The sequence below is a fragment of the Perca fluviatilis genome, chromosome 16 (assembly GCF_010015445.1).
Source record: "Perca fluviatilis chromosome 16, GENO_Pfluv_1.0, whole genome shotgun sequence".
Lineage (NCBI taxonomy): Eukaryota > Metazoa > Chordata > Actinopteri > Perciformes > Percidae > Perca > Perca fluviatilis.
Genome location: NC_053127.1, coordinates 23,153,478 through 23,178,687, shown reverse-complemented (window position 1 = coordinate 23,178,687; position 25,210 = coordinate 23,153,478). Strand labels below are relative to the sequence as shown.

Below are 25,210 nucleotides of genomic sequence, written 5' to 3'. Positions count from 1 at the left end.
ATTTATTTAACTACCCTCATAACTGAATCATTAAGAGTTGCTCTAAATCGTATTTTCACATAATGTGCAAACAGTGTTATGCTAAGTGGGCTATTTGTTGTGTACTTAAACTTATTTCACTTTGTTTTATTATTGCCATTTTATGTTTTGGTCCATAAGAGTTTTGTCAGTATTTAGCATAGACTGTATCAAACAGCATAGACTTTATAAAATAATTTAGGTACAGACGGTGGCTGAAGAGACAGCTAGAGTTTTTGCCACACTTGCCAAACCAGACTGGTCAGTATGAGTTCTAGTATCGCCTAAACAGATTCACCAAAAGTTGAAGGTGAGGCTGATATTGCGAAAGACATTCAGTGTTTGGTAATTTAACTCTCTCACACTATAATCAGTCCTGCAATAATAGCCAAATGATCTTTTAAACAGAACTGCTTTAATGATTTTAAATCATGATATTTTTCATAAATATTTAAATTTTTATACATTGTACCAAAACCATGATTTCATGCTTTAGAATATTGTTTCACAAATGAAGCCTATTTGCGTTCTGAATTAAATATGCACATTTATTATATTATACTGTACATCTGTAGCTGTAGGGGGGCAAGTGAGCACAGTTATTTACATAAACATAAGTCAATTCCCAGATAATGCTCTTGCGTTAAGTACAAAAGAAATGTCAAGGGTTTGACTAAACAGTCTTAAGTCAAGGTCCACTTAATCGCTTGTTTGAGAGCTTTCGGCTGTTTTTATCAGCAGGCAATGGGTTAGGATACACCACTATCTTATTTCCCAATAACTGTCAAGCACACATTAACTAAGAGTACTAGCCATACAAAATACTGCACTTACTGTTTACACCTGTAGGTTTAACAAGCAGTTGCTTGTGGTCATCTTAATAAACTATTGTACTGTAAAGTGTCAATGAACCGTTCCTGCACTAAAGTTGTCTTTCACTCATTCATTCCATTTCCTTCTGTTTCCGAGCTGTGAGAAGGGAATATGCACCGCACTGTCCACCCCTCTCCCCACCCCATCTCTCTCCCCGTCACTCCTTTCATGATGAATGGCAAGGTACGATAATAGCCTTCAGGTTGCCATAGAAATGAAACAGGGGCCCAGTGTGTGATTTTTTTTTTCTTCTTCTTCTTTTTCTCCAAGCATAAATGACAGAGGACTCTGAGGCAAACTCTTTTTTTTCCCACCCTCACAGGCGGTCCACACTTTGCTTTCATATTTTCCTCCTCTCACATGTTTTCTTAATCAGCATTTCTTCTAGGCCTGTTTATACAGTACCTCCTCTGATGTGGCCCATTAATATCAGAATCATGCAAAGTGAACATGATTAAGCTGCCAATGAATTTAACCGAAAAACAAAAGAATTTCAGTCCTCAACTATGCGGCAGTGTCTATTTCCATATCACCGGCACCGCGAACAGTCCAGACCGTTTTTATACTCGGGGCTTTGAGGTGAGCTTTGGCCAATCTGCAGTTAGATAACAAGAACTCAGGCAACTTTTTCAAAACTGGTCTGATGCTGAAGATCGATCCAAGACAGATGGAGCTTTTTCGCCGCACAAGGCACCTGCCCAACTCAGGTCCTACATTGAGCATCTCAGTGCAGCTGCTAGCGTGGCCGTAATGTGTTCCCCCGCCAACAGCTGCTCTCGAACTATACAAAGTATTGATCCACTCTGTCATTTTCACACTCAATTGTCTGGAGGTTGGTAAAGATCTCTGATGTGTTTGTGTCATGTTTGTGGTGTCAAGGAGTGGCTTAGTGAGAGAGTTACTTACTTACTTACTGGAGATATAACCGCCAGTGCATGTGCATGTAGGCTACATTGGACTGTATGTGCTTTTAACTGACCGTTGTCGATCTGATATTTCTGATATTAGATTCAGCAACTGCATAGCCTATTTCAGAAACACATTTTAGTGAACTTTAGTAAAATAAGAGATCATATTCCAAACGAGCCGCCATTATCCATTGGGTGTTGTAGGAGGGTGTAGCCTTGTTTTCTTTTTTGTCTTTGCCTGGAGGCCAGTTAGTACTGTAGTGGACTGGCCAATGCAAAAAGTGTATACTATTCAACTGAATGCATTGTTTTGCATTTAGATCAAAATATCATAAAGACAGTTTCCTTTTGGCATTTTATAAAGTTATCTTATTACAACAAGCACATTTTAATCACCTTTGTTTAAATGTCGTTTGGTAATTTATGATCCTGAATATTTCATTAGTAAAGAGCCAATGCCATGTTTTGATTGTATATTTTTTCGAAAGAAAGTGTGACATTGTGATATATTTGGAGTGATCACAAGTGTCATTGTGTTCAGCAGCAGAAACCTGTTGCGCAGATGATTCTCCTGACACATCTGCCATTGATATACTGTATATCAGTTCTTCTTCTTCGCGTTGGCAGGTCTAAAGAAGCATGCCAGAAGCATGTCACTTTCCCCCGCCCCATAGTCTTTCCAATGGTAGCTTTAAACTTTTTTTTGCTGTGCGGCAAGCACTAGATCTATAGAGAATGTGAGCTTTGTCCCAATTCAAGCTACATGGTTGTTTTGCCAAAGTTAAATTGCATGTTATGAAGTAGTCAAACTTGTGCTTTCTGTCATATGTCGGTCACTGTAGTTGTAATGTTAACCGGCCGTGGTCCACTTGCCTGGTCCTCCGGTAACGTTAGCAGCTAGCGTGTGTTAGCATGGAGGCATTATCCAGGACCACTTGGGATCACTTCACCGGCTGTGTCTCAATTTAAAAAAGCACTTAGCATGTTTCCTTAATATCTGATGACATTTTTGTGGTCATTTTTCTGATTTAATACAGTAAATATATTACATATTCAACCTTTAAGGACCTGGTTCATCCTTTTCATAATTTGTCGACTCTTATTCTGGCTTTTTATTCAATTGCCTCTCAAAACCAGGGAATTTGGTTAGATGTAGTTTGAAATTCAAATAAATGAAAAAGAAGAATTCTGTTGGTGGATGTCTCACAGTGCAAATGTCCGATCCCCTCTGCATCTTTTTCTTCACCTGACCTATTTGTTACAGTTTGTGATTTATTGTAACAAAAGAACATACATAATACAGTGCATTTTAACACACAGGCAACCATACCATAAGTAGTCACATTACTTGAATATTCATAAAATGCAAATTGTCATTCTGCCGTGTATTTGCTACTGCTATTGAATCAGATGAGCATAGGCTTAGAGAAGTTAAGTATTTCTGTGTCTGTCTTGATAAAGACCTAAAGCTGCTAACATCTGAATGGGGCTTAAACTGTCTGTTGTGACTGCTCATCGTGAAGCTCTGCATCTTAAGGATTGGATCACACTTCAGGTGTTCAGTGCATCGTTTTCTGATGAAAGTTCATTCATTTTCTAAACTGTTGTCAAAGACTGCATGTTTTGAATTTTATCCATGATTTCTGCTCTTCTGTGTCTTTAAATTGCATCATGCAATTTGTATGAGCTAAAAACTTTAGCTGCAATAAATCACACGTCCTGTAAGTCAGTTGTATTTTTGTACTTTTCTTGTTCCACAGCAATCCTTGTGGAGAGATTTACACACAGTTTGTAGCAACACAAATGCATTATCTATTAATTGCATCATATGGAAAAGGTATCCAAAACAATCCTCCTTAAACCTGTGGCCTCTTCTCAGTAAGACCAAGACAGACATAGTCTTTTAAAGATTACAAAGTTTGACAAAGGTCATCTAGTTAAAACATCTATGTCAAGTAAAAGCATAAGAAGTGGGTACAGTTGCACACCTACGCTATAAACACATATTTAAAGCTACATTGTGTAAGAGTTTCTCCCATCTAGCGGTGAAATTGTATATGACAACCAACTAAATATTACTTTATAGCCCTTCCTCCTACGGTGGCCAAACCCGAAATTATCTCTCTCCATTGTTTACACGCAGCTGTTCTACACACTCCAGTATTAACTTTGATCTTGTTGCTTTGCCTGTCGCATTGTCGTTTTAATTCTCTTTTTCGCTTCCCTGGCGAGTAATCTCCCCCTTGCATTCGTCACGGTGCCAATAGGTGTAAGAGGGCGAAATGCGGAAGGTATGTCCCTCTTTGGCTAATGTATTTTAAAGATGGAGACGCTACATGGCTGCCGTCATTTGAGCGACTCGCTCATATGTATTCTCAATGATTCTGAATGGCAGATTCTACGCTTACGAGAATACTTTGATTAGTTGGTGGAAGTCTTTACACATGAATGAGCACATATTTGTGAAAGAACAAAGGGGGTTTTGCTAAGAGTCAACTCAAAAAAATTACACAATGTAGGTTTAAGAGAGGGGTCATAAAACTGTCAGCGCAACCTCGATCATCAACAGTGTCTTTGTCTGTGCATTTGATATTTTTTAATTTACAATTAGATAAGACAAAATATACTGTTAAAAAATTTGACAGTCAACCTTTATGGAAATTTGCAATTTATTAAATGTCACTGTCAAACAGTGTGCCCCATAAAAGCTTGGCCTCATGAAATGCAGGTAAATCAGGTACAAAATGACTATTCATCTTTAAATTGTATGGATGAAATCCTCTGAAAACAACATCTGTCTGTGGACGGTGCCGTCTGTCACTGTCCACGTGTCTGTAGCTCGCTGGCTAGCTAACATTAAGACGGCCACGCCGCGGAGTGTCCATCTTTCTGTCATGGACCTGTTTTGCTCAGGTCTCTGTGGCCGTTGCAACCAAAGGATCTTTTGGCCAAAGTCCACGTGGCACAAAAAGGCAGCGGCATTCCTGATGTCTGTGGCTAATCTGTGGTGTCAGCTTGTGTTAACGCCGCACCGCCAAATTTGAGGGCACACAGGGCCGGAGAATATTAAAACTCCCATCAGCAGCATTCCTCCAGAGGAGGGCGGGTCTGATGAGAGCAAGGGTCACTTAGGTTGAACGGCGTAGCGCCACTCGTACTGTAACGGTCTGATCCACTGGACAGGAGGTGGGGCCGGAGCAGGACAGAGGGAACACACTTCAAAGAGGGAGCGCTCTTTCCTTGTCTATCCTCATTGAAACTGGGCTAAATGAGCTTCGTGGGGGCTTTTGTTCCTGCTGTTAGACAATTCAGAGACTGGATGGAAGACGCCGAAAAGGACAGGAGGTCATATGGGTAGTTAATTATCCACTTCTCAACCTGCAAGACACTTTCTGCATGCCACCCTAATTGACCTATAATGACCATGAGCTATTGTTCTGCTAAATTTGAGAAGTCTAGCAAGTGTAAAGTCAGACTGTTCCTAAAATTGCCACATGTCAAATTTCACACAGCCATGAGACAGAGACTTTGTACTTCAGTGCAGGCATTTCTCTTCAGATATCCAACCCTGCAGCTTCTTACTCTGATTTGAATACTAATATCCAAAGAGTGATACAAAAGATGAACCATGACATAAAATGTAGATGCCAACTTGCTGTGTTTTGGGGTTTTTGGTTTAGCGGAGCAAACTGTGACCCATACCTGAGCTCACCACGAGCAATACGATAGCTGGAAAAGTTACCGTATTTCTGGTTGTCTCGGGCTGCTCTGCAGACATGTAACATGTGCTCTGCTCTCCCCGACTCCCAGAGGGGCAAGGACAGGAATGCATTCAGGGTCAGGGGTCGGACAGCCATGTGCACGTGCACTGCTGTAGCCTGGCAACAGGTGCTATGCAAGAGCCAAAGCCAAGTCATTTAATGTTGCCGCAAACAACTAGATTTTCTATCTAACAGGACATTTCCACATTACTACCTTTCATCTGCAGACCTCTGTCTTAGAAGAATGTATCTCAGAAATATTCAGCCTTTTTTTTTTGTCATTTGTTGAAACAGTTAGATGTTAAACAAGCCGAACCGAGCTGGGAGTGTAACATCTGCGCAGAAAGAGAAGCTCATAGCTGAGGGGTTGGTAGTGTCTCGGGGAAATGATAGCTCTTGCCAAGGTATTCCTTCTCCCTCCTGAGAGAGGCCCCACCATTCACCACTGTGAGGTCAACAAGTACAGACCATTTCCCACAATGCCCCTGAACGGAGAGGGGAAAAAAAACCAAACTTAAATATGCAGGGCTGTTCCTTTAAGATGGTAAGACAGGAGCTGCCTGAATGCGCTCGGAGACAGAGCTGCAGCCAAGATGGAGAGAGGGAGGGAGAGGGAGAAAACGGGGACGGAGAACAGAGATCTTTTAGTGATGTGGGAGAGGATAAACTTGTGTTGCCCTGCTTCTGCAGCAAAGCTGCTAAGTTGAAATTATTCATATTGTACAATTATCGGTGTCAATTTGCTGATTGCACTGCTCAGAAAAAAAGGAGTCTTGTTGCTAGGAGAGGAGAGATTCAGCCTTCTCTTATTGGCCACTAGGATGCGTAAGATGGTCCAATGAGAGCCCTCTCCCTTACAACAGTGCAATAGTAGAGCTACCCCCACATGCAGACCTGATTAATATGTCAGACATGTTTTATGGGTTAACGTGAATCAGGCTGCATGTATTGAAAAAACTGCAGCAGGGATTTAGTGTGTGGATGTGTGTGTGTGTGTGTGTGTGTGTGTGTGTGTGTGTGTGTGTGTGTGTGTGTGTGTGTGTGTGTGTGTGTGTGTGTGATTCCTCACATGTACATGATTAACAGGAGAATGCAGCGCACAAAAGAGAAACAGAAATGAAAAACTGTTTTAGTAGTCTGATGTTACTTGAAAGAGGGATGCAGTATATTTAAAACACACTGTACAGTTGTTAACATGCTGTGGAGCTCAAAACAAATCTGTCAGGGAGTTTGATATATGTTTTACCTGTCAGGAAAAAAAATCACTTTTATTTTATTTTCTCGGACAGGATGGTAAAAGCTGATTCTCTCTGACATCTAAAAGCAGAGCTGGAGTTTTAAAGGAAAACAAACATTTTAAGAAAATGCTTGTTTGCTGTCTTAGATGAAGTCGGATGGGAAGATTGGCAGATCAGTTTTATCACTTTTTGTCCAGTCAGTGTCCAGAGATGATTAATAATCAGTAGCTGGCCAGTGGCCATCAGTACAGTGGTACCAGTACTTGGTTTTGTTTAGAATTACAGTAGCTCACAAAAGTGAGTAACCCCTCACATTTTAGTAAATATTTCATTATATCTTTTAATGGGACAACACTGAAGAAATTACACTTTGCTACAATGTAAAGTATTGTAGCAAGAGATTGGCATGGGGTACTTTCCATAAAATCATCTCTCAATGCAAATCAAACCAGCTTTTAGGCTAACCGACATAAAACCATGCCAATCTCTAGGTATGGTGAACGGTATGTGATGATGTGGGGCTATTTTAATTCCAAAGGCCAAGGGAACTTTATCAGGATGCATAGTATCCTGGATCCATGAAATAACTGGCCTTTAAAAATAAAAGTCTGCCTGCCTCTATGGAAATTTAACCTAGGGGTGTACTCACTTTTGTTGCCAGCGGTTTAGACATTAATGGCTGTGTGCTGAGTTATTTTGAGGGGACAGCACATTTACAAGTTATACAAGCTGTACACTTAATACTTTACATTGTAGCAAAGTATAATTTCTTCAGTGTCGTCCCATTAAAAGATATAATGAAATATTTACTAAAATGTGAGGGGTGTACTCACTTTTGTGAGATACTGTACATCAGTGTGATAGTCCAGCTCTGAAGCATACATGTAAGGTCACTGCTCCTTAAAAGACATACATGAGAAGGTCCATACCAGTCTCACCTCTGTCTTTTATCAACTGAGGTAGAGCCTCGGAGTTTATTAACTTAGCTTAGCATAAAGAAGCAGGTGGAAACAACTAGCCTGGCTAATTCGAAGGTCGAAAATACGCCTACCTGCACCTCTAAGGCTCACTAAAAAACATGTTGTGGCTTGTTTGTTTCATTTGAACACAAACAGAAATGTAAAAACTACAAATGTCAAACTGTTGCTTTTAAACAAGGGGTCTACAGTTCAATTAGTTGGGTAAGCAGTGAAAAATAATTTTTAAAGAAATAATAGTCTGTGTGTGTTTATGTAAACCTTACTTGCCAATACCAGGCAATACAACTGTTGTTATTTTAAAATGATGCAGTAGAATTTTCTTTTCTGCCTGTAAGTTTATCAAACTTTATTTTAGCATCACGTGCGGGCTCAGAATAATATGCTTTTGTGTGTTATAAATTAAGGTCATTTTTGTCCTCATTCAAATGTGTTGTATATTTAGATTAGTGTATGCACATTAGTTAGGAGACCCCCATGGTAAAACTACACAGGTATTTTCACTTTCACTGATTAGACCACCGCTCTCTCTGACCATGTACAGTACGGACTGCTTCATTGACATGTCCCTCACTTTACTTAAAAAGTGAATGAACTTTTGTGCAACTATTTATGTATCACAACTCTTCTCTGTTAATCAGACGTTTTTTAATTGACTTTTTTTTTTTAAATGTCATTCCTACATACTTTTATCTTGTTGTTGTTGTTGCTGCTCTATTAGGCTGTTGGGAGCTCACATAATTCCCAGCTTAGCTCCACCTAACGTCAACCTGAGCAGAGGTCTAATCAGACAGAATAAGTGAAATAACAGTTGTGATGTTTATCAACTTACATTGGGAGGGTAAATCATTTTGGCGGTGGGACAGATTAGGCACAGGTCTGCTTTTCCTTTTTTTACCCCTCCAATATTGTTTCATATTATTTTTACTTCATGAATTACATTTATATTTACTGTAAGATATATTCAATTTATGATATATATTTTTTCTTGGTGTTCGCCGTTTCTGGTTTAATACAGACTGAGCTGAGTGATGCTGCATGGTCACCAGTCAAGACCCACTGTAGTGGATAACTACCATCAGTCAAATTGTTAAAGCTACCTTAATCAGTATTTTTACATTAACAATGGATCAAATGACTGCGTGTAATGTGTAAGGTGTCGCTCGTAGTGACAAACCCACAGGAAATTAACTCTTTTTGCTAACAGGTTTGCCTAATCAACTTTATTTTGTGATTATACATCAATAAGCCTCCAAGTGACCAAAACAGTCAATTATTGCAGCTTTCAGTATCTGCTGTTGGCTTATAGGTGAATAAAATTCAGTGAGTAGTGCATGCTCAATAACTAACTGTATTTAGGGTTAGGGTCTTCTCTCTAGCCTTCCTGCAATGAGAACTACAAATAATATACCATTATTAAAAGCTTAATTCAGTTTCTCCATAATATAACATAATATGTCTTCAGAGGGTCCCGGTGACTGCGGCAGTACAGATGTTCTCAGTGGTGTCTGACTTCAGACATCTCTTGAATTTAGACAAACGGAAGCAGCATTCAGAGCTATTCATATCACAAAGGAGAAACAATCTAAAAATAAATGTTGTGCTTCTTATGCCACAGCTGATTACAAATCCTGCTAGAAAATCACAATTCCTGACCTGAGCCACTACTGACTGCTTCAATAGATGTTACAAGACTGCTGCCGCTCCCTGTACCACAGTACAGTCTGTGTTAAATAAGAAAATTAAACCAATGCAGCGTGATCGATATATAAAAATGATTGTTCACACGCTGATGGTACATGTTTATATTTGTTTGACAAAACTGAGTTTAGCAATGACAAAAAAGGATAAGGTTCCAATTCAGGTTTTTGTGTAATGCTTGTTGAAAAACAAATACAGATCTCTTCATCAATATGACTTAAAAAAAAACAACCTTTTTCTTTGGGAATTGATGATAACAGGGATTTGTTTGCTTCCATGTCTGCTACAGGGAAAGATATCTGTCAGCACTTATCACTGCAGAATAAATAAAATAGCAGCTGGTGGATTCCTGTTCAATGAACTGTACCAACTGAAGTGGATCAATGTAAAATCACGTCAAATCTCTGATAAATCCCCGTAATTATTTGTGATAGTTCTATTTTGTCTTGTCATGCTGCATTCCTTCTGTTGGTGTATATTAGTGTACTAATGTATTGATTGAGGGGAATATTGCACTCAGAAGTACTTGTTGTGGAACTCAGTAAACACCATAAACTAGTGTACGGTTCATGAAATCCATTTTGACTTCTGGAAATCACCTTTGTTCTAATATAATGTACCGTAATGCATTAATCATGTTCTGTACTCCAAAGGCAGACCTAAAACTTTGAAAACGTAAAATTGGCTAGAAATAAAATGTAAGATTTAGAGGTTTTCTCTTAAGAGTTTGGTTCCTGTTGCTTTAACCGGCTGTCAGGAACACACAGAGAGTTTTTTTCTTCTTTTTTTTTCATTTCCCTTTTGTTCACTTCTCTATGGAAATGCACATCTGTTCTCCGGCCACACGCAGCCTAAAAAGTGAATTAGGAAGCTTTAGTTAATCATCTGCTTTAATCCATCGTTTTTGATTTATTCCAACTCTTTTTATTTTTTGCTTATCGTTCTTTTACTTTCTTCAAGTTTACTCTTGAATAGCCCAAATTAATTTTGTCAATTGTCTTTGTTTTTTTCCATTCTGTCTCAAGTCAGTAAAAATAAAAAATTAAGTTAAGGTCACAGACTTGGAAATAACCCCTGTGAGGTTCAATGCCAGGCTCCTACTGTGTTTGCAGTATGTTTTTCAAGTGGCAGGGTGGGCTGGCGGTTACAGACTGTCCAATTGTGAGAAGGTCACAGGTTTAATCTCTCTTATAGCCAGTGTGCCCATGTTAAGCCCGCCTCCTTCAAAGACGTTGCTCCTGCCTCACCCCTTTGTTCAAACGGTTGTATGAGCCAGAAAGTGGATCGGTTAAGATTCCCAATCATGCATCTGAAAGCAGAATGGGCTGCTGTTTATGAGGGGACACAATACAGAGAGTGCAACACGCTCACTGAAGGGACAAGTTGCACTGTTCACAAACCCAGGGACTTCCTGTTGTCCAGTTGCACACAAACAAGACAAAGCATCATGCAATAGCTTTTCTTTCTGCCTTATTTTCTTTTCTGTAGTTGACATTTTTATTAACAAATCTTGGTCAGGTAGTGAGTTCAGTTCCTGACTACAGATTTAGGGCACGACTCTGACAGCAGCTGAAAGGGCGTCTTGTGCTGACCTCTAGTGGTTGATGTGTGGATTTCTTACAGCAGGCGAAAAAACTCATTTAGCACATATTTTATTGGTTTGCCGTTTGTGTGTGATCGTGTGTGTGTGTGTGTGTGGAGGGGGGTCATATGATGGTTTCTACTTAAATGTAGGTATAGTGGAACAAGGGAGTAACAATTGGGACCATATTTAAGCACAACTTTTATATGTGTATTAAAATAAATGTGTATTATATTCATTTAAACCTATAATAATGCATGTATTTTTAGCTCTAATTCAGAACACTCTTATATTTGCCTAATGAACATACAGTATGTTTTATGTATTTTTACTCCCCAACTTATTGAAACAGTTGTACATTTTATTTACATATTGTATATATTTTAAATATTGCTTGTGTAGTATTCAATTATTTAATGTATATTGTTTCCTATTATTTAATGTATACTCTGTATGTGAGCTGTGTGATATTTTGCTGCTGCAACACCGTTATTTCCCATTTTTGTGGGATCAATAAAAATCTATCTATCTATGTAATGAGTCACATTGAGTACCTACAGCATTCAGTTTCCATGTTTCCATATTAGCAAAACAAAATTGCCAGCGACCACTGTGATCGTTTAATGTTAATTAATGTTAGTGTAATATTTGCATTGATTTATCATGTGCTGCAGGGTCGTTAGCACGCTTACTGGGGATTAATCCATGTTGTGAAACAGAACTCCTCAATTGTGCTTGAATACTTAGCCTGAGACAATATTATTAATGAAAATCCAATATTTTGCTCTGAGCATTGAAATTCTTCATCCTTTTTTAAAAGACAAATCTGACTCAAAAATAGTGTGAAATTTGATTTAATATAATTTTTTCTGTGTAAATTGTGGGGAAAAGAAAAGATTGGAAGTATAGAAATTCTAATTCAATGACTAACAGCGCAAAGGCAGTAAGAAGAATGTGGAAGTTAAATCTAGTGATGATGATCACTTGACCTGATTATTTACACTTTAGTGTAAAACTCCCAATAAGAGCTATCTGGAGATTCAAAACATAATATAGCTATCTTTTTTCTGTCTTTATATTGATGCAATATAAATTATAAAGCTACACATAAAACAGCTGTTTTCATATGTTAGCACATTTCACATTTCAACATTAGCTTTTCAATTTTGATGTGTGTAGGATGCACAGACAATGCAAAACTTTGTAAACACACTTGACCGTTCAGACAGAGGTACACATTTAACAAATTTTATTTTAGTAGTGTATAAAAGTCAAACCTGTAAAAAAAAATAAACATTCGAGTATCAAAAAAATGTTTGAAGAAAATGTTCATTTGGCACTTGAGTGGTTGGAGGGTCATGCAACCTGAAAATCACAGGCTTGATGTCTACAGTATAATAACTCCTGAGTACCAGTTTCAGGTTGGCATGAAAGTAATATCATTCACAATATTCTGAGTATATTTAAGTTTGTTAAGGCTCTTAATGCCATTACTGTAATGTTACTGCAAACTAGTTTAGAAAAACATGCAGTTAGTAACAGAAACTATTCAGTCAGTAACAGAAAACTGCATCTATCTTCATATACAGTGCAGTAACTTCATACCATCAGCAATATAGTGGTTATAATGATTAGCACTGCATTAGGTTTTGTTTTATTTATAGTCATTCCAGAAACACTTTAAATGTAACCGAAACAGGTTTATGCAGAAGCGTTGAAGGTGCCATGGAAGCCATACGCCATGTTAACAGGCACGCTGGCTCTTGCCAGCTCTTCAAATGTCTTTGCATCCAAAACCAGGAGGAATGTTCCTTTATCCTGGAGAGAAAAAGTTTGGTGGAATAACTATCAAAAACCACAGAGAGCACCAACACATTGTATTAAATAACGTGTGAGTGTTTGACAAAAGTGGCACAGGTACTGTTCAAAAACATGCTGCTATTTATCGGAAAGGAAGAGGACAAATTGAATTTGCCATATTAGAAATATTTTGAATTTGCTCCGCACACTCTCTGTCTTCCACAGTGCTGATTGACAGACTATATCAAACTACTGCTGATCACGACACAGATTCATTTTTAGCTGTATTTCTCCTTCGACCTTCTTTATATGTCTGCATTTCATGTCTGATTATTTGTCTTTTATTGTGAAGCACTTTGCGACAGCTGCTCTTAAAAGAGGCTATATAAATAAACTTACTTACCACTTGATTTATTTTTACAGAAACCGCATAGTGAAGATTAATAATACACTGAAGCACAACATGCTGTCAGGAAGGAGCACAAGAACAACACCTCAAGATGGCTCACTCTCTTTTACATTCTACACTCTGAAAAGAAAGGATTGATTTCAAAATACTTCTGTTGGTTTATAAAGCAAAATACTTTTCTGATCTGCTGCTACATTATGAACCACCCAGACAGCTCAGGTCGTCTGGGACAGGTCTGCTTTCTGTCCCCAGCAGAGTCAGAACTTAACATGGAGAAGCAACGTTCAGTTTTTATGCACCATGTATCTGAAACAAACTGGCAGAAAACTGCAGTTCTGCTGCAAATCTCACTTCTTTAAAATCAATGCTGGAAACTTTTATGTTTTATTTTGCTTAATTTAAGTAATAGTCCATTTCTTACACGTCACTGTAACTTTTGTTCTTGTATTTCATTTTCATGTCTGTAGCGGTTTTTATATTTTTAATTGTTGTAACTTCTCTTTAATGTTTTATGTAAAGCACTTTGATTTGCCTTGTTGCTGAAATTTGCTATACAAATACAGCTGCCTTGCCTTGCCTGGAGTTAATAAGACTTGGAAGAGAAAACGAACAGAGCTCAGGTCTGCCACCTGGTGGTAACTAAAATGCAAGAAACCCTATGCAACTGCAACTCTCAAGTTAAAGATATACACTGTATAAAATGGCACATTATAACACTGATGTAAAACAACCAGCACTTTCAATACTAAACTTTTGACAAATGATTACAGTTCTCTTCATGTGCACTCTCCTACAGTTGCTGTACATCTTCAGAAACAGAGAAACAGTCTTACCTGTGAAGGGGTGAGAACCACAGACAGGATGACACCATCATCCTCCTCCACAGCATCAGGTGACGGCACAAACACGGGCTCTGATGGGAAGAACCCCTTCTGGTACCAGACCTGAGGTCACACACACACACACACACACACACACACACACACACACACACACACACACACACACACACACACACACACACATTTTATATACTTTATTTGATTCCACATTACAAGTCACATTGTTATAATTTATACAATTCTAAGGGTACAGGAAACATTGCCTTTTCCAAATGAACATGCTTCATGTAGTTGCTGAGATTGAACAGTACGTTGTCAACTGTTTGTCCCCACACACACACACACACACACACATTTTATATACTTTATTTGATTCCACATTACAAGTCACATTGTTATAATTTATACAATTCTAAGGGTACAGGAAACATTGCCTTTTCCAAATGAACATGCTTCATGTAGTTGCTGAGATTGAACAGTACGTTGTCAACTGTTTGTCCCCCAATGCAAAGTCCAGGGATCGCCAGCCTATGTACATGACCTAAACTATCAAACACTAGCACAATGAGCTTGCATTTGTACCCAAGGTTCTCAATGGTAGATAGCAATGACTGATATTTTAGAGTCTTAGAACAGTAAGAGTCTTCCATAAACAAGTCAAATGCACACACACACACACACACACACACACACACACCATATTCCAAAATAGAAGCTTTGTGTACAGCATTTTATGTTTACTACTTACTTCTTTAAGGGTAGTTAGTGTAGATTATTATACTTGGATAATTTACTTATTTACTTCAATTAAACCACAATGGTAACAGCTGTTCATGTTGACATCTTTAATATCATAATTAAAACAGCAGTAAATTCTGCCTCTGTTCAACGTCTTAAGGAATTAAGGGTATTATTGTGAGATTTTAGCATTAAACTGATATAGATATAGAATTGCCTAAACTGTTTTATGTAGTGGTAATACAGCTGTTGTCCCAGGATGTACACAGACACGCACGCACGCACGCACGCACATGCACACACACACACACACAAACACACACACACACACACACACACACACACACACACACACACACCTTGAGCGTCTTGTCCTTCAGGTCCATCTTGAGCAGGGAGTCCCCCACCAGGTGTCTGAAGCCACAGCCATAGAAATAACGGTACGGCCGTGTGTTATATCTCCCATAGTTCATCTGAGGGAACTCCAGGCCACCGTACTCGTGGAGGTCATCTCCATGGAGATCCTCGTGTTGGCAGAACACCTGTTGACAAAGAGCAGATCAACTGTCTATTGTCACTTAAAATCAACAGAGTTTTTACCATGGTCCTCCATGTGTTCACTGGGTATTAACCTCAGTGTATCTTGTCAATGGAATTTTGATGATCTGTTATAACACTTAGGATCAACGGGGCCCCGGTGGAGAGGGTGGACGGCTTCAGATACCTCGGTGTCTGCATCACAGAGGGTTTATCATGGTCCTTGTTATGGTTTCGGTGTTTTGCCTTGCATTTGGTTTATGTCATATTTTCTGTCTGTGTTCCTGTTTCCTGTTTTATTTTGATAGTCTGGTTTTCGGTTTTGTCTTGTCCAATTTACTTCCTGAGTTTTCCCGCCTTTGTTGATTGTCCTGCCCCGCCCTGATGTGTTTCACCTGATGTTACCACCTGTTCCTTGTTTGCTCCCTACCTCATGTATTTAACCTCTGTGAATCCCTTTGTGTCTTGTCATATCGTTTTGTAGCCATGTCCTTGTGTTTCCTCCCTGTGCCTTGTGTCTGTGCCTTCGTCAGTGTACTCCTGCCTGTGTTTTTCCCGTCAGTTAATTTTTGTAAGTTTTCCAGTCTTTGTACTGCCGCTTTTTGTTTATATTAAATCCTCCACTTCAAATGTCCTCCTGCCTGCCTGCTCTCTCTGCATTTTGGGTCCTCAACGTCCCTCGCCCCGTAACATAACAATCTGACCAACATGGACCCAGCGGAGAGGCTTCTGTGTACTAAGAAGGTGTTGGAGTTCGGCTGGACTGTGCGGTGTTTGCTCTGCTCTGAGCCGTACCGGCGTCCTCCTTTCCTGGAGAAGCTTGCCATTCAGCGGCAGTGGCTATCAGAGAGACCTTGGGTGAGTCACTTTGTTCCCCAGCTGGAGGGCTTCAAGCACCAGCTGGAGTGTTTCCTACAAGCCACCTCCAGTGACTCACCCACCACCAGCCTGCCTCCTCCCCAGTCGGTCAACACCGTAGCCGTCGGTGCGTGCTTTGTCAGCCAGCCTGCCACTTTACCGGCTTCCCCAGAAATCTCATCGGACTGCTCAGACGCTACCCGGTCAGCGTATGCCCCCAACCACCAGCAGTCCTATGAAGGAACCCGCCTGGCTGTCTTCACAGGGACCCGTGGAGGCCGTGGACGGAGGAAGGGACATGCGCCATGTCCCTAATCAGCCTCTCATTGGACCTGAGCCCAAGCTGCCCAGCGGACCTGAGCCTGACCTGACCTGGGTGCCTGAGCCTGGGCCGACCTGTGTGCCAGATTCGCCGCTGACGTGCAGCCGCCCAGATTCGCCGCTGACATGCAGCCGCCCAGATTCGCCGCCGACGTGCGGCTCTCCTGACCCCGGGCCGACGTGCGGCTCTCCTGACTCTGGGCTGACATGCAGTCCCTTCCCAGACCCCCGGCCTGCTAGTGGCCTCTCTGACTCTCAGCTAGCTAGCAGCCTTCCTGATTTCCCGCTAGCTAGGGATCTCTCTGAGCCCAGGCTAGCTAGCAATGTCCCCGAGTTTCGGCTAGCCAGCACCCTCCCTGGCTCTAGGCTAGCTAGCAGCTCCCCTGAACACAGGCCAGCTGGCAGCACCCCTGATTCCCAGCTAGCTGGTAGCCTCTCTAATGTCCCCGAGCCCTCTAGCATCCCCGAGTTCTCTGGTGTCTCTGGTGTCCCCGAGCTCTCTGGTGTCCCCAAGCTGCCCAGTGTCCCAGCACTGCCCAGCACCCCTGTGACTTTGCCGGTCTCCGGGTCCCATGAGACCGCCTCTGGCACTTTGCCGGCCTCTGGGACTACCTCTGGGACTTTGCCGGTCTCTGGCGCCTCTGGGACCGCCCCTGGGACCGCCCCTGGGACCGCCCCTGGGACTTTGCCGGTCTTCGGCGCCCCAGAGACCGCCCCTAAGACTGTGCCTGTCTCCGTTCCTGTCACTGTGCCTGTCTCCGTCCCTGTCATTGTGCCTGTTTTTGTCACTGTGCCTGTCTCCATCCCTGTCACTGTGCCCGTCTCCGTCCCTGTCACCGTGCCCATCCTTGTCCCTGTCACCGTGCCCATCCTTGTCCCTGTCACCGTGCCCGTCTTCCTTCTGGTCACTGTGCCCGTCTCTGTCCCCTTCCCTATCCGTGTCCCTATTACTTTCCCTGCCTCTAAGGCTAAGTCCGTCCCGTCTGTGTCTGAGCGTGTTCTGTCTCTGTCTGGGCCTGTCCTGTCTGAGTCTGTTCTGTCCTCGTCTGTCTTGCCCCAGTCCGTCTCGTCTGAGTCTGTTCTGTCCACGTCTGTTTTGACCCAGGCCGTCTCGTTTGAGCCTGTCCCCTCCAAGACCGTCTGTCCTGTCCGAGTCTGTCCCGTCTGCGTCTGTCCTGTCCGAGTCTGTTCTGTCTAAGTCTATCCTGTTAAAGCCTGTTTCGTCCGCGTCTGTTTTGTCCCGGTCTGTTTCGTCTGAGCCTGTCCCGTCTGTCTGTTTTGTCTGAGTCGGTCCCGTCTACGTTTATCCTGTGCCTCCGTTATTCCCCGAGTGGCTCCTCTCTGTTTCCCCCTGGTGGCCCTCTGTTTTCCCTAGGCCTCTGTGTTCCCTGTGCCCCCGGGGTCCTCTGTGTTCCCTGTGCCCCCGGGGTCCTCTCTGTTCCCTGTGCCCCAGTGACTTTTGGCTCCCTTGTCGCCCTCCCTGGGTTGTTTTTTGTTTTTTAGGGTCGTCTGGGATCCGCCCCTTGAGAGGGGGGGTTCTGTTATGGTTTCGGTGTTTTGCCTTGCATTTGGTTTATGTCATGTTTTCTGTCTGTGTTCCTGTTTCCTGTTTTATTTTGATAGTCTGGTTTTCGGTTTTGTCTTGTCCAATTTACTTCCTGAGTTTTCCCGCCTTTGTTGATTGTCCTGCCCCGCCCTGATGTGTTTCACCTGATGTTACCACCTGTTCCTTGTTTGCTCCCTACCTCATGTATTTAACCTCTGTGAATCCCTTTGTGTCTTGTCAGATCGTTTTGTAGCCATGTCCTTGTGTTTCCTCCCTGTGCCTTGTGTCTGTGCCTTCGTCAGTGTACTCCTGCCTGTGTTTTTCCCGTCAGTTCATTTTTGTAAGTTTTCAAGTCTTTGTACTGCCGCTTTTTGTTTATATTAAATCCTCCACTTCAAACGTCCTCCTGCCTGCCTGCTCTCTCTGCATTTTGGGTCCTCAACGTCCCTTGCCCCGTAACAGTCCTCTTAGGTCAGCAGCAGCTTGGTGAAGAAAGCCTGTCAGCGTCTCAGTGACACTCATTCCAGATCATTTAGAATTCGCCATTTTATTTTTCTCTGAAACGTACATCCATATAGTTTCTTTTGTAAAATATTGGACTTTATTTTATTCTCTAGTATTTTATTCTATTCAGTTGTTTTTCAATTTAGTTATATAGATAGTGAGATAGTTGCCTCTGGATTGAAGCACAAAATAATTTCACAAAACGTTGATTTAAACGTGGGAACTGTTTCATCCCTGCTGGTTAAACATTTGGGAGGTGAAAATGGCGACTGCAGTTGTACCTCTGGGACTGTGACAAATTTGAAATATGTATAAATCAATCATTGTAGAAACCATTTGGAAGAATATGAAGAATTTAATTGTTTTGGTTGCTAAATGTGCATGTACTCCATATATGTGAAATAAATGCCCCAAATCACAGACTTTATTAGTATATTTCTAAATTTAGCAATACATTTACTGTTACATATTTAGTAATTACTTCATGGCATTTAAGTACACCTACTTAACTGCCATGAAGTAATTACTAAATATGTATGTATAAATATTTATAATAAATATTTTCCCCCATTCATTCTACAACAAACTTCAGTGTCTTCTGTAATAACAATTCAATAATTTAATCAATTTTGAGAAGTCTACTGAATTGAGAAGTCGACTGAAACTTGTAATAGAGTATTTTACATCATGGTATTACCACTTCTAATTAAGTAAAGGAGCTGATTACTTCTTCTGTACTTCATCTGTTTTGTGCAGCACAATATGAGCTGTTGGGACACATTTCTGAACAACTCACCTTATCTTTGCTGATTTTGACACATGTTGCCGCACTGGAGGGCTGCATGTTCAGGTTCTGGTCTGTTGGGGTTTCACTGGTCACTTGAAGGGGCAGAACAAAACGCCGAGGGAATACCCTGCACATGGTGTTGTACACCTAATGACACCATACAGGAACTATGAAATATGGGCGCAGGTTATGGATTCCTCTTTTACAGTATATCTTTTTGTCTCTCTGGCAAAGAGACAGAAGCATCATAAACAGATCTAAAACTATGGATAGAGAGAAAGCAACAAAGTTAACACTGAAAAAGCTTTCTTTCTTGTAAAAAAACTTCTAAAAGTATTTAGAAATAATTTATAACAAAGGAAAAAGATGAACAAAGCCCATAATACCCTGAGCAGCTATTTATTACTCAAGAGAAATTACGCTCGATGGTGTTTTAAGCTGCCACCGTCGACTTCAAGGCAGCGCTGAGACCGTCAACTTCAAGGCACCTAACCCTAACCCTAACCCTAAAGACTGTTTTATGGTTCAACGCAGAGCTTTCGCCGTAGCCTACTTACGTGGCCTGATGTTTATACTTGTGCGTAGGTGTGTGCGTCGAGCCGGCATATGTGTGTGTGGGGAGTGGGTGATAGAGCGAGGGAGAAAGTGAGAGAGTGAAGGCGATTAGCTTCGGAGCGAGCAGCGACTCTAGAGTCATAGTGAGAGAAACAAAGGCTACGTTCAGACTGCAGGCCAAAGTGGCCCAAATCCGATCGACTCACGTAAAAACGTGATGTCAGCAACCCCGACCCGTCTTGTAAACACGGACCAAAAGGTTTAACGCGCTTGCGGAGTCAGGGTCACCCCGTGGTGCAATGAAAGTGAAAGCCGGCGTGCGCCGGCTGAGGTGGATCCCGGTCCCTCGGGGTCGGCGCACCACGCCGCCCGAGTCGCCGCGCCGGGAGGTAGAGCGTGTGCGAGGGCGAAGCCAGAGTGGTGGAGGCCCGTAGCGGTCCTGACGTGCAAATTGGCCGTCCGGTCACACAGACCTCTTTAGTGAATTTGCAGCCATAACCCCGCAAATTTGTCTCTCTTTCTCTTCAGTCTTCTCCTCCTCAGCACCCGCGCATTAATGTTATGGCTGCCATTACACAAACATTTTAATAAAAATAAAATAAAATAAATAAATAAAAGCGAAAATGCTGACTTCCTCCATAACCTCCCTGACTTTAGTGCAACAGCGTGCTGCGTCTGATGTCATTGTTAGTGTTTCTTTTGCGCATGCGGGTCATTTCAAAACCGCAAACAGTTCACACTGGAATCTGATATAGGCCACATTTTCAAAGGTCATGTGAACAGCCAAACAAAAAATCGGATCTGAGCAAAAAATCAGAATCAGGCATTAAGACTTGCGGTGTGAACGTAGCCAAAGTGTCTCCCCTCCTCTGCTTTCTGACCAAGTTGGGAAATCTGTAGCAGGAAAAGTTAACTCTCTCCTTGATTTCATGTTGTTTATAGAGAAGGAGAACCAGGAAATGAGTCAGGGGAAATGCAATGCTACCAAGCCACGGCCGAGAGACGTGTGTCGCCGCGACGTGTAGTTACATTTTTCGAGAGGTGCATGTCAGGCTACGGCGTAGGGTCCGGCCTAGTGCCTTCCATGCAGCGCTGCCTGGAAGACGACGTTGGGGGATTAAAACACCAAACATTACATTACAGTGTAAGAGTATCTCAGGGTGGATATTTCCTTTAGTAACTGCACAAAAGAGTGTTGACTTATGTAATTATATACTGACCTCATCTAATGCGTCTCCTGACTTGCGTAAGTTCTGGATGAGGTAGTTGTTGATGGCTTGGCCGTCGTCGGAGCAGCACATGTCGAGCATCAAGAATCCATCTTCCTCGAAGGCGTTGATCTGATGGAAGGTGGAGATAGCTTTGGTATGGTACTTCACTGAGCTGACCTGTGGCACAGAAAACACCATTAGATGATCTGGGATCTAAAGCAGGAGAATTTTTTTTTCCCCACTAGAATTTCCATTGAGCTTCCTAGATTAGACGTAAATCACATTTCACCTCGCCCGTTAGCTTGTCAACGAGATGGAAGACAGTTTCCTGCTTGGGATCCCAGTAGATACCGTCGCTCAAAGCCTTCCCCCTCAGCTTGCATGTGACTATCTTTAGAAGGTCCATCTTAATTGGCTGCTCAATGAACACCACATAGTTCTCAGACATAGCTGGAAGAAGGAGAAGGGTTTCACTGGGCTTTTTAGCCGAGGGCGGCAGCGTGAAAGACACAGACATCACCAATGAATGATTTATCTAGGGGTGCTGGCTTACCAAAGCTGTGGTAGTAGGAGGGATGAGACTTGTTTGCAGGCACAATAGAGCAGAGTATTTTGGCTCCTTGAAGGGTTTCTTTGGCATCCGTCTTCTCAGGAGGTACTGTGATGATGTTGTACAGGGCTCCTGAAATCCCCGGGATAAAAATCTACCTTGAAATAGCTTTTACATACATTTGCTCTGGCGTTTTTAAATTGATTGAATAAAAATTAGATGTGAGCAAGCGATGGCAGATATCAAAGGATCACAATTCAGTTTTTATCATAAAGGAAGATGAGGTCGTTGATTTATGTAAAACTTAATTAGGGTCTTGTGGACGATATCATGGGACTAACCTTTGCTCCCATAAGAGTTGCCCATATTGTAGGTGGTACCGTCAGGGTCATAGTGTGGGTGAGCAGTGGCTCCATTTACAGCAATAAACTTGCTCCAGTCTACCTACAAAACATAGTAGAGGAAGAGGGCAAGATGATGTTATGGCTGATATAACTGTTACTGTACTACAAGAAAGAAGACCGATGTATGTATGTATGTCCACTGGTATCAATATTTACATCTATTACTCCATGGTTATCATGATGGTAGGCTACCTTTTCCAATGTTTCTAAGTTTTCTGGGTTCACTTTATGAATGAAATTTGTCTCCGTGCTGACATAGAAGTCACCCTTGTATTTCACAAAGCTCACACTTGCATTGTCTGTGGGCTCTGTAACAGAAAAAAAGGTTATTGAGGCCTTTTTTAAATGAACTAAAGCATTTTTCCTTTAACAGAAATCTTAGTAAATCATTTTCTGCTTGCAGTTACAGTGAAAAGTCCAGTGGGAATGTGAAACTATGTCAACAATGTTCCCCACTGTAGCAAGTGATTATGTAACCTTAATGTACACAAAGTACTTTAGAGGCTCCACCCCTGGCCTCACCACAGATTTAGCAAATCAGAGTTTGTACAAACTGGATACTACATGCTGGATCAATAGTTTTTTTCTTCCACCTGATTTAGATTCTCCCTCTGACTCTCGTGCTCCTTCTAAAATTACCAAGCTTGTCTTATTGACATAGAAAAAAAGACGCAACATTCTTGCATGAGTCAACAAACCAGTTGCATGCCATGTTGATTACCATGAGCCCTTTCCCTTGTCACACATTATCTATTTATACTTTATTCCTTCTTATGCAATCTACTCACCCATCATCTCAAAGCGAGACAGGAAGCGCTGGAAGAAGTTTTTACAGGGGTCGGGCAAAGCAAGGGTACCAAATTCTGACATCATTATGCGGTCCTTTTCGCTATTCTTTTTGTAGGCATCGCTGTGCAGGAACCGACTCATGTATGTCACCTGGCCTTTGTTGATCTTGAACTGGTGTAGCATGGCCATCCCATCAAACCAGTGATTGAAGCTGGGATGAAATACAGACATAAAAGCTTAATCACATCTATTTGGAAACTTTTTTCCGTTTTTGTTGTGCAGTAGTGCATTAAGGTGTTTCCCGACTCACTGTGTGTTTCCAAACTCAAACTTCCCCGGGCCATTGCGGAGGAGGTTGCCATTGATCCAGGAGGGAATGGTGCCTTGTACTTCAGCGGAAATGGGCTCGGGGGTCTCTACTACAGAGCGAACCAGAGGTTCAATTGTCTCCAGTCCCTTCAATGCTGAGGTGATGCATTTCTTGTCCTTGCCATTGTCAACAGGCTTGGCATCATCTGTAGGAAACACATATACTGTATCATAACGATACTGTTGTTACCTAAACCAGACCAATATAGGGAGATGGCCATCTTTTGGCTGGTAAACTATTCGGCAACAACCTACAATGCATTGGCGTCGCCAGGTCATTTCTGACCCTGCCCTCAAAGTAGGTAGCTTGTAGTCAGCTACAGATTTTAAAAAGTTACCGAGAAGTAGACACCCTACAATCTACTAACACAGGCTTTATGGTTTTGCAGCGGGTAGCAATGTTGTCACCGGGTCACCTAAAGCCATACCCACCTAAATGGGTCCGGGCTAAGCCCCAAACCTCCTTAAGTCCTAGAAACGTCCCTGCTACAATGTCCAATATACACTCAACATAGGACTTTTTAGGAATAGCCCTAATTTAGTGTGGGTGGATGTATTTGACTGCACTTTGCACCCAATTGTAAACAAGTTCATGTTTCGATCTCTCCCCTGATCAACAAACAAAATGAAAATGTGATAACTCCCTGTTATCTGTAACCCTGTCTGGATACCAAACTGTTCTGCATAGTCATGATGATCATTCCCTTATTAGGAAGTTTCTCAAATGTCAGTGAAATGCCTGTACAACCTAAATGTATACTGTTCAATCTGTCCCAGCTGACTTGCTCAATTTGAACAAAGCAGATGTAGAAAGATATTTGATGATATGTTGATTAATAATTTAGAATATTACACCAGTGTCCCTCTTCAAAGGTGAGCACTGCCCTGCTTATCACAGTAAGTGTTTTGAGAGAAACAATATTTCTATCATCTGTAGAGGAAACAGAGTCGTTTTGACTGTATGCATTGCACATTTCCTGTAGCCTATACGTTGACTGAAGCCTATATATAGCCTATACTGTCCATTGCGATTACATATTGTCAGTACTACATTTAGCCTACTTAAAAACAATGTAATAACTGCAGTTTTGTCACTATTTAAAAGACCTTTAGCCTGTGAAAATTAAACCTGACACGACAGGAGTTTACCGAGAGAAGAACACTCTGTCCTGCCAACTGTACAGTCTTTATCGCCCATCGCATCGCTGTTTACAGTCAGCAACGGTTACAGTAACAACGATACAGTAGCAACACGTATAGTATAGTTTTTATAAATGCAAACATGCGAAATTAGGTTTGAGCCATAACGGTGTAATGTGCATTTCAAATGTAAATGGGTCTTAAAATGTGCCAGCACTGCCCGCAATACACTGCGCTCTGATATCATCAGCAGGTGAATATAACTGCCTTCTCTGTACAGTAAAACAAGCACAAAATGGAGGAGGCTGTTACCTGATCTCTCGAGCTTCACGGGAGGCATGTCAGCAGTTAACATAGAATAGATGGACAAAACTGCTGCTCTCTAGATCTGTGTCCTGATGGACCACCACGAGAACTGCATTAGTACAGAGCGCATTATAAGCCCTGCCCTATCGGAGGAGAAAATAACTTTCCGCTCCCCCACTAACACAGAACGTTTAGGGAACGTTGGGGAACGTTAGTTTTTGGTTCTCTAAAGGTTAGTTCGAACCAAACCAAAAACTAACGTTTAGGGAACGTTCCCTCATGGTTATAACATTCCCTAAACGTTAGGGGAACCAACCAACGGGAACGTTCTCCTGTGGTTGCACTGTTACCTCCACACAACGTTCCCGTTTGGTTGCTTTTGGTTGTTTTTGGTTGTTCTGAGTGCGGTTTTGAAATGTTTATTTAAACCAGCTCCATTTAAGTTTTTGAAGTAGCATATAAAAGGTTTGCAGTCACTTGATTTAG

The 25,210-nt window shown here is 41.6% G+C and overlaps 1 protein-coding gene and 1 long non-coding RNA gene across 2 annotated transcripts in view; one reads left to right on the top strand and one right to left on the bottom strand.

Moving 5' to 3' along the window:
• LOC120544733 overlaps positions 1 to 14,181 on the top strand; it is a 69,811-nt gene extending 55,630 nt beyond the window's left edge. The window contains exon 5 of the long non-coding RNA XR_005636546.1: positions 14,064 to 14,181. This is a non-coding gene — a long non-coding RNA (uncharacterized LOC120544733). The remainder of the gene's footprint in view (positions 1 to 14,063) is intronic.
• LOC120544732 (beta,beta-carotene 9',10'-oxygenase-like) lies at positions 11,897 to 24,904 on the bottom strand. The gene is made up of 12 exons (XM_039778686.1): positions 24,731 to 24,904; positions 23,220 to 23,424; positions 22,909 to 23,120; positions 22,313 to 22,428; positions 22,058 to 22,160; positions 21,720 to 21,848; positions 21,456 to 21,616; positions 21,176 to 21,343; positions 19,410 to 19,547; positions 15,207 to 15,389; positions 14,101 to 14,211; positions 11,897 to 12,876 (listed from the first exon to the last, which is right to left on the bottom strand). Exons 1-12 carry the CDS (start codon positions 24,771 to 24,773, stop codon positions 12,760 to 12,762), a joined length of 1,686 nt encoding a protein of 561 aa, XP_039634620.1. The 5' UTR covers positions 24,774 to 24,904; the 3' UTR covers positions 11,897 to 12,759.
• Between the last annotated feature and the right edge of the window lie 306 nt (positions 24,905 to 25,210).

Bases quoted from the DNA above. Each gene is read 5' to 3' on its own strand.
- LOC120544732 (XM_039778686.1), bottom strand. From the start codon at position 24,773: ATGTTAACTGCTGACATGCCTCCCGTGAAGCTCGAGAGATCAG. The intron at 23,425-24,730 runs GTAACAGCCTCC...TGTTTCCTACAG, and splicing joins CGTGAAGCTCGAGAGATCAG to ATGATGCCAAGCCTGTTGAC. The intron at 15,390-19,409 runs GTGAGTTGTTCA...CTTTGTCAACAG, and splicing joins TCAAAATCAGCAAAGATAAG to GTGTTCTGCCAACACGAGGA.